The sequence below is a fragment of the Eimeria maxima genome, genomic scaffold (genome assembly GCF_000499605.1).
Source record: "Eimeria maxima Weybridge genomic scaffold, Emw_scaff124, whole genome shotgun sequence".
In the NCBI taxonomy this organism is placed as follows: domain Eukaryota; phylum Apicomplexa; class Conoidasida; order Eucoccidiorida; family Eimeriidae; genus Eimeria; species Eimeria maxima.
Window position 1 is genome coordinate 24,222 of NW_013564243.1, and position 9,430 is coordinate 33,651.

Here is a 9,430-nt window from a genome sequence, read left to right on the forward strand (position 1 = left end):
CTCTTCCTGCCTCCACCTGCAAATGTTTAGAGCAGCAGCAACTGCTGCTGCTCTATTTGCCACAAGTAAGCTGGCTTGCCGCCATCACTGCGCTAATACAAAAGAGACAGAAAGGAGATAGCTGCTGCATTTGGCGCAGCAGCGACACCAGCAGCAGCAGCAGCAGCAGTGCGCCACTCTCAGGTAGTTCACTGAACAACTCCCAACGCATCCACGAAACCTATAATGCAGGAAGAGAGCAGCCTCCTGCGACTGCTGCATTCACTGCGTCTGCTCTCGCTGATCTAAAAAACCCGCCTGCTGCTGCAACAAATCGCCGCCTCCCACGAGGTCAGCTGCAGGAGCCAAATCAACGGCTGTACATTCTGTATTGTGTGGAAGGTTGACATACACCTCATTGCCCCGTCTCCGGAGCTGCTCGCGTTCTTGCAGCTGCTCCTTATCCTCTGTTGCGATGTGCTGCAGCTCAACCTCCTCATTGCGATCTCTTGTCTGCCTGCGAGACCGGCAGGGACTCGCGAAGAAGGGCGTCAAGTACCTGCGGATACAGCGGCACGGCACCAAGAACGCAAACAGAGGCGAAGAGGTGAAATGAACAATGATAAATGACGCTGATGAATGGACGAACGAACAATGAAGAATAGGATACTGCAGTGTACTACAGTAACAAACTGCAGTGGGACCTGTGGGAAACGGGAAACGCGCTAAGGGCATACTTCGAATCAAGCAACCGCAGTGACCACCGGAGAAGCGAGCAGCAGTTGTTTCTGCACCAAGCTCTGCTCGTAATATCATTCTGCTGCTGTTGCTGCGTCATCACATCAGTTCCAGCGTTGCCTATCAGGTTGGTGTTGTTCAACGGAAGCTCCCTAGCTGGCGACTCCTCGATCGACCCATCCGATTCGTCCAAAAATATCCCCAAAGGCCGCAAGGCGAACAACAGCGCCGGCGCTGCACTCAGAAGCACAAAGCCTAAACCATAAACCCTAAAATCCTAAACTATGACACTACAACTTACTTCTGCTGCAACAGCCTCAACAGACTGAACACTGACAACCTCGGGCCAAAAGTCCTATACCCTACACTCTAAGTTTTTGAGTATTAAGCGGGAGGCACTGGTAAAGGTGGTAGCCCCTGTACCCTTAACTACAACCCCCAAGTGTATTATCACAGGTGGGGCGCACTGATTAGTAGCACAGACACCAACGCCACGACCAACGTGAAGGTAAGGATGGCCTTCCCCTCACGCCCACCAAAGTCATGATGAGCCCTTTCCGCCAGCGCAAAGGCTGCACACAACCACGCACAGCCACAATCACTAAACCCCAAATCAATAACCCTAACAAGCAACAAACCCTAAGCGCGTGTCATGACTCCTGCAGTCCACAAGGCCCCCTCAACGGCGGTAACCGTAATGCTGTGAGGTTTTGTGTGTATATACGCTGTAGTTATTTACATAAAGACACTTAAGTTTGCGTATGTGCGCATACGTATGTCTACTGTTTGCACGCACCGACAGTTCCCCGAAGACCACACAGTGCAATGGCGTGCTGCTCTTTTATCGACAGGCGCTTGTGGCCTCTAAAGAAGTTCATAAGAAAGCAGGTCAAGTATACACTAAGGGCCCTGAATACACAAACTCTTGACCTGACCCTAAGCCCTTCAACCGTAAGCCCTAAACTTTCAGACCCTAAGAAACAACCACTGACCCCCGGCACGCCTCCGCTACATCCCCGAAAAACGTGCAGCGATAGCAACGTGATGTAGATGCAGTGGAGCTGATGGTTGTTGCTTCTGAAGCTGAGCCTATAGATACGCGGCGGCTGCAGAGGCAGAAGCGGGGCTGTGTGAGCAGAGTGTCGGGTGTAGGCTCACCGCGCAGCAACAACAGCAGCGAGGCCTCCAGCAAGAAAGAGGCCGGCTTCTTCAAAGGGCAGCAAGTCAAAGGAGAAGGGGGCCAGCCCCAGAAAGACGAATGCAAGACACTCGGTTAAGAGAGCAAAGGCTCCAAAGACAGCTGAGCTCACCCACCACAACCTACACCAAATCCTGCTGAAGCCCGTCCCCCAAACGAAGCAGCCACAGTATGAAGGTGAGATGCTCAGGGCCCCGGAGGTTCTGGGGGCACCTCTGGGCCTCCCTTATATGCACCCCTCAAGACGCACCCCGTGATGCTGTTTGAGCTTTTTCTGACAGATTCGCAAATGCATACTTTCCCATGGAGATGCCGCAAAAGCAGATGGAGACGATCCCGCTCCCCCCACAGCCCTGCGAGGCACCCAATGCAAGCAAACCCGACAGACCATGCCGTAAAACCCCAAACCAAACCCCAAAGGGTAATTTAACGCAGTATAGATCAGTGATGATGGAGGCAGCAGAAGACAACAGGCCAAAAACAAGAGGAGGGAAATTAAACACTGAGCATCAGCAGGCTTTCCGTAATGTTTATGGTTTAGCGTTCTTTGTTAAGCCTTAGGGTTCGGTGTCTAGAGTTTGGATTACATCTGCAATGAGGTATGACAGCCACGGAAAGAGCAGCAGCAGCGCCACCTCCAGCGCGACACCCTCTTCGTCCCAGTCGATGTGTTTGTAGACCTGTGCAAAACCCAGATCAAAAACCCTATATCCAAGATCCTAAAACCTACTCATGCAACAACACGGACACTTCCCAGCCGCCATGCTGCAAAACTGCAACAGTTGCGAGAGCGACGACGCGCGCAGCACCGCAGCCGCACACTACCATTCGGCACAGCACCGACACATGCACTAGCAGCCGCAGCACCACCAGCAACAACAGCGGCATACCAGGGCAGCAACAGCTCCCGTAAGGAATCCGAGAACGGTGGATGCTAAGAAGGTAAAGATGAAGGAGGCCACCGCCGCAGCAAACCCTCGATCCGCCTCTTCATCTGCAATAGCCCGATACAAGACGAGCGTTACTGCGTCGTTAAGGAGACTCTCCCCAAACACCTGACAAAAGAGAGATGCACAGAAACAGCTAGACAAAAGCATCTACTTCTACTACTTCCCAATGCAGTAGTTGCCATGTCGTCGACTGCAGACGCAGTGCCTCAGCTCCCAGCAGCAGCACCAGTATCCGAGGGCTCCATATTAGCTGCCCAGCAACTAAGGTGACAGGCGTAACAGCTGTAACAGCAGAACCAGCAGCAGGAACAGCAGTTGCAACAGCAGCAAAAGCAGGAAGTGGGAGGCCGGCTGTGTTTAATCCAGTCACGCACAGAGGTCCCGCCAGCTCCTGCGTGTTAAGAGCTCCCTGCAAAGGGTTTAGGGCCTAGGGTTTACCAGCACGTGTATCAGCAGCTTCGCATGCAAATCTCTAAAGGCACTCAGCACAGCCACCGGATCAGTAGACGATATTAAAGCGCCTACAGCAAATGCGCGGCGTGGAGTGAGAGAGACCCCAGGAAGCAGCAGACCTGCAGCACCACCACCACCAACAGCAGCAAGAATGACAAAACCAAAGAAAGCAAGGGCAACGAATCAAACACCAACCCAAAGAGCTGCTTCAGGAGTGAGCTTGGCAGCAGCAGTAACTGCTGCAACAATGTGCAGAAACACTCCACCCCTCTCCCCTTCCATCGCCCGCGCATGAGTAGCAGCAGAATCAACAGGAGCAGGGAGCAGGCAGCTTGGCGACAGCAACAGCACCCAACCACAGAAGCGTAGAGATTCGAAACTCGCAGCACGGGCTAGCACAAAATCCTTTAGCAGCAGCAGCACCAGCAGGAGCAACAAAAGCAGAAACGAGGACGAAAAATGCAGCACCAGCAGCAAGAGCAGCAGCAGTACCTGCCCCAAGCATGTGGGTTCCTATAAGCAGACAGCTGCAGGCAGTCGCCCCCACAGCCAACCACAAAACGCTGCCGAAGTTTTCTGCGAAGACAAAACCAAAAGGATTTTGCGCCAACTCCAAGCCCCTAAACACAACAATCAGACACAAGCCCTAAACCCTAAACCCTAACGACGACCACACGAACAACCAACCCAGCTGCTTAGGCTTGAAACCCGGGCACAACACACCGCGCAAAAGAAAACAGACGCAGCCATGGCACGGCAGAAGAAGTTGCGGTGGGAATCATCGCCAGCAGACCAGAAACTACGAAGTCCAGACCCTAAACCCTAAACTCGGCATGACAAAATCATAAAGATAGCTAAATGGATGGGGAATTAGGGCTTGTGTACCCCTGGAAGACAATCGGAGGGAGCAGCAACACAAAAAACACTTCTTCCTTTAGAGCTAAAATACTTCGGAGGCTGCTGCTGCTGTTGCGTTGCTGCTGCAATTGGTGGTGCTGCTGCAGAAGCGCGCCCAGCAGCAAGCCAAGCAAGGTTGCAACCAGCGGTACTTGAAGCACCAGCTGCTTCATGCGTTTGGCGGCAAGAGAAATAAACAGGCATGCAGCAACAATTAGGAGTAGCAACAACAGCCCCACAGACATCACCACCTCCTTTTCGCTGCTGCTGAGATCATCACCTGCCTCGCTTGCCCAGCTGCTGCTGTTGCTGCTGCTGGCCCTGCTCTTGTTTGTGTTGCTGCTTCCCCTGTTGTTGTTGCTGCTGCTTCCGCCGCTGTTATTGTTGTTGCTGCTTCTACTGGTGTCGATGTCTCTACTGCTTCCACTGCTGCTGTTTCTGCTGCTACCTGCACTGCTGTCGCCGCCTTCTTGAGTGCTGGTGTTCTTCTCATCCGAACTGTTGCTATTGACGGCGGTGCTAGTGCTGCGGCCCGTGCTGGTTGCAATGATGCTGGTCGTATTGACGTTGCTTCTGCTACTTAGTTGTTCCAGTTTTTCCTCTAAGCGTCGCGATACGGGGGGCAGCAGTACCAGGTGCAGCAGCTGCTGCTTAATGCCGTCGGCTGCTGCACCATTTGCAGCAGCATAAGCTGCTGCTGCCGGCTGGCTACATTTAGTTCGTGAGTACGGGGAATCTTGGGGCTCTGCAGCACCGGCAGGTGCGGCGGCAGACAGGGACGTTCGGTCTGCTGCTAGAGCTGCAGGGGGTGCTGCAGCAACAGTTGCTGCTTCTCCCTGTACCACTGGTGCGGAGATGTTTTTATATGTCCCCGCTGTAGACGTAGTTGCTGTTGTACCAGGTGGTTGTGCTGCTGACGCTGCTGGAGTAACTGCGCGGGCTGGGCGGTTCGCTGCAGCAACTGCACCGGAAGCAGCAACACCTGCTGTTGTTGCTCCTTCGTCAACTCCAGACAATGGTGCAGCGGTCGTTTGCACGGGAAATAATGGATGAATCTCTGCCTCAAGGAGCAACAGCGGCAGCACCAGCAACAGGTTTACCATCATCCAGCTCCAGCTAACGCTGGCAGCAGCAGCAGCAGTTGCTGCTGCTGCTGCTGCAGACGTTAGCACAGTTTCGAGTAAGTGTGCAATATAGGTTTTGTATTTGATATTTGATGTAGTTAACACAAATAGAAAGAACAGAGATACGAGGAGATATGCAGAAGACTCCCCGACACCCTGTCGGCAGTGCAATATGACAGCGGACAGAGTTGGTGCTGCTGCTGCCGTTGCTGCTGTTGCCTTTAAGTGCTTCTGCAGCAGCAGATATGTCGCTAATTCCTCAAATAAAGAAGCCGCTTCAGAAGCTTTAGCAGCAGCAGCATCGGAGGCTCCATGTTGAAGCGCGAGTTGCTGGTGGGGCCCCCAGCAGCTGCAGCTACAGCAGCAGCAGCAAGACTTGGGACTCGTTGTGGGGCTGATAGGATGAGGCGTTGTCTGATCTTAAGACCTTCTTTTAAGCATCATTAAGAGTCTGCTACAGCCAGCAGGATATCAACTTCTACTCTGGCTGTTGCCGTCTTTCTTTGGTGGTGCTGCCTCTGCTGCTGCTGCCGCTGCTGTTGCTGCTGCGCTGCTGCTGCTGCTGCTGCCGCCGACGGGGACGTGGGGTGGCTTCAAGCCTCGTGTTGCGTCTAGGCTTTAGGGTTTTGGTATTTAATTTATTCGGCGGTATTTGCTCCCAGCATTTACTGCTTACAGACAAGCTGGGGCCCTGTCTGAGGGTTTAGGTTTTAGGGGTTGGGGTTTAGGGCTTGAGGCACTAACGATGCATTCTCGCCAATGTAAGCTGCTGCTGCTGCTGGTAGCAGCAGCAGCAGCAGCGCAGCAAGCAGAAGCATTTGCAATCAGTCAGACAACACAGCTCTTGCGAGTGAGGAGTTCTTGTGCTGCTGTCGTCGTTGCCAGTTTTGCTCCTGTTGCTGCCGCTGGTGCTGCTACCGTTGCTGCCTTTGCTGCTGTTCCGGGTGCCGCAGCAACGCTAGTGTTGTACCGCTGCGATTGTGGTTCTCCGCTTTCGTTGCTGTTGCTGATGCTTCCGCTGTAGGCTGGCCCAGCATCAATTTCCGTGTCGGATGCCTCTCGGCCACGTGCCGCCACAGCAGCCACATCCGCAGGTGAGCAGCAGCAGCAGGAGCACAAGAAGGAGCACAGCAGCACGAGCAGCATCAACAGCAGAACAGGAGGCCAGGTGGGTGATTTGCGGTGTAGCGTTCTCGTTTCTCTCTTTGTTTGTAGCGAACACGGCACTGGGCAGCAGCAGCAACAGCAATCACTCTCTTGACGGAGAGTCTATATCGGGCCCGCTGCAGCCTCTTAGGGGGATGGTGCTGCTGCAGAAGCTTGGGGCCGAAGAAATGACGAAGGGAGGGCTGCTGCTGCCGTCAGAGGTGAGTCGTGGTGGTGGTGCTGCTGCTGTTGCGTCTCTGTCGCTGGAGTGTGTTGTTAATGCTGTTGTTTCTGTTGCTGCTGGTACTCTTGCACGCATTTCCCTGCTACTATTACCCCATTCCGAGCCCCAGTATGCGGCGCTGCTGCTGCAGGCTGCTGCGTTTTCCTGTTCTTTTGGCAGGTGCTGCTGCTGTGGTGAGGTTTGCTGCTGCTGCAAGCAGGTTTGCTGCTTCTGTTGTTGTTGCCTCAGGCCCGCCAGGAGAAAGCCCTTGGCCGCGTCATCGCTACGGGGCCTGGAAGCGTGGATCCAGAAACTGGGTTTGCTGCTGTTGCTGCTGCTGCTGGTTTGGTGGTGGTGCTGCTGGTTTGCTGCTGCTGCTGCTGCTGTAATTGTTGCTTTTCCAGCAGTTGCTGTTTCTGCTATCCGCCACGGCTGAGCGTGATGTCATTGAGGTGGACATCGCTGGTATGGTATTGGGCGGGATATAAAGTGCCCCATGCTTCCTGCTGCAGCAGCAGCTCTGCAGCTGCTGCAGCGCATGATTCCTCTTTCTTTATGAGACGGGGCAACAAAGCACGCAGCAGCAGCTGCATTGCGGGTGTCGTTGTTGTTGCTGCTGCTGGTTGTTCTCTCTGCTGCCGTTGTGTGCACCTTTGCGTGTTCCCCGTGGCCCTTCGGGCTTCGCTTCTTCTGCTGCTGAGCTGTTGTCGCTGCCGCTGAAGTAGCGGGGACAAGAAACCACAAGACAGAAGTGGTACATGCTTGCTGCTGCCATTGCTGCTGCAGCAAACGCACTGCCTGTGAAGTCAAGGCAGGAGACGTCGTGGTATACGGGAGGCATACGGGAGAGACGGTTAGCCTGTCTGCAACAGCTGCTGCTCCTGCTGTTGTTGTTGCTGGTGCTGCCGTGGCTGTCTCGCACATGTGTTGTTCGCCGTCGCAGTGCCTGCTGTTGCTTCGGTAGCTACTTCTGTAGCCGTGGTTAGTGCAAGTATGCCTTTACAGCTGTGCAACACCGTGGGAGACCAAATCTCTTTACATGTCTGTAGCGGCTGCTGCTGCTGCTGCTGCTGCTTCTCAGCTGAAATATGATGGGGCAGAATGCGTGCTCATGTCTAGCCAAGAACTGTTGGCAAAAGTGACGGACCCAGACAAGATGAATCCAGCGGATGTTAAGCCTCTAGGAGACACGTCAGTGTGCTAGTGCTGCTGCCCGTGCTACTGCTGACTCTACTGCGGGAGCAGCAGCTGCAGTTGTTGATGTACACTACTTCAGCATATGCCTTTTCAGTGGCATAGGTGTAATTGGACGATGTTGCGTTTGCTGTTTCGTTGGGCCAAGTCGTACCCTCCGGTGCTCTCGTGAAGGAGCAACAGCAACAGCTGCTGCTGTTGCTGCTGCTCCTGCGGCGTAGCTTGGAGAGGTGCCCGAAGTTGTAGCTTTTGTACTTGTGCTTGTGTGTCGTGGTGCTGCTTCTGCAGAGTGTTTGTCCGTATTCTGAAGCCTTCGGACACGAGCGCCGGGGGTTTGCTGCTGGTGCCGCAGCAACAGCAGCGGCCGATGCAGCAGGCTGAGGTTGTGGCTGTGGGTAGTGGCAAGACGTCTGCGCAGCAGGAGAGGTTGCCTGTTGAGGTGAGCTGCTCCCCCGTCCCCTAGAGGCTACTGTTGCTGCTACTGCTGCCGCAGGTTGGGCCATTTCCCCTGTAACAGTGTCTCCTAAGTGGGAACTGCTACAACAGCAGACCATGCATGCTTGCTGCTACAACTGCTACTGCGGCTTTAGGTGGCTGTCGGAGATAAAGTTGTCTACTCGAGCTACATGGAAGAATCGGCCCAGCTAAAGATGGCCGATCAAGTTTATGCCTTCGTTAGGGCATCGGACATTGCTGCAAAATGGTAGTGTGCAGCAGCAAGATCCCTAGCTAGCTGCACCAGCTGCTGCTGTTGGGTGCTGGGTCCACGTGCTGCACAGTTTGCAGCAGCAGTTCCCGCTCACCGCAGCAGCCACAGCACCGGGGAAGGTCTTACGAAGGCAAAGCCCTATCCAGCGGCAACAGCAAAGGCCTATCACAGCGGGTCTCAGTTGTTGTTGCTGCTGTTTGTCGAGGCTGTGGCCCTTTAAACTCGTAATCTCGACATTATGCTCGTGTGTCTCTAGGGCAGGGCTTGCAGCAACGGACGCATGGCAGACGCTAGGGAGTCAATTTAATTGCTTTCATGCTGTTAGTAGTCCGTATCTCCTCCATTCATTTGGAAGACACTTGCTGCTGCCGTTGCCGCTGCTGCTGCTGCTGTTGCTGCGCTGCATCGCCATTAAGCTGTGTGCGCTGGTGGTAACTGGGAGGCAAAACAGCTAGTCGGGAGTTGGCGCAGCACCCTACCTGCATGTACGCTGAATTGAGGCTGCTAGATGTGCAGAAGTGAGCACTTGAAGCAAAAACAGGGATTCGTGGCTACTGCTGCTGGAGGTGGTGTTGCTGCGACGACACCCCGGTAGCAGGCGGCAGCTGCGCAGCAGAGGGCAGCGTATTGGGGTGTACACTGCGGCTATCGACGAATATTAATTAAGCTATAATGTGCTGCTGGTATATAGAAGTAAATAAACATCATTAACCTAAAATTCAGAAAGACAGAGGGAGCTATTACCTGCAGCAGCTGCTGCAGTAATTGGGAGCTGCGTGCGGTTGTCGAGCGCAATCGAGATAGGAGGTTTCGAGTGTA

General features: G+C 54.1%; 2 protein-coding genes across 2 annotated transcripts; one reads left to right on the plus strand and one right to left on the minus strand.

Annotated features, from left to right (window-relative positions):
- Positions 1-261: 261 nt before the first annotated feature.
- On the minus strand, positions 262-5,318 carry EMWEY_00015640 (sodium/hydrogen exchanger, putative; the record flags this gene model as incomplete). Its single annotated transcript, XM_013479608.1, has 11 exons — positions 262-538; positions 774-951; positions 1,185-1,289; positions 1,514-1,626; positions 1,876-2,017; positions 2,166-2,268; positions 2,503-2,595; positions 2,806-2,970; positions 3,304-3,437; positions 3,811-3,938; positions 4,204-5,318. The coding sequence occupies 11 exons, from the start codon at positions 5,316-5,318 to the stop codon at positions 262-264; spliced, it is 2,553 nt and encodes an 850-aa protein (XP_013335062.1).
- Positions 5,319-6,084: 766 nt separating this feature from the next.
- On the plus strand, positions 6,085-8,918 carry EMWEY_00015650 (10 kDa chaperonin, putative; the record flags this gene model as incomplete). Its single annotated transcript, XM_013479609.1, has 8 exons — positions 6,085-6,189; positions 6,364-6,433; positions 6,555-6,706; positions 6,958-7,025; positions 7,714-7,899; positions 8,191-8,341; positions 8,493-8,605; positions 8,873-8,918. 8 exons carry the CDS (start codon positions 6,085-6,087, stop codon positions 8,916-8,918), a joined length of 891 nt encoding a protein of 296 aa, XP_013335063.1.
- Positions 8,919-9,430: the final 512 nt, after the last annotated feature.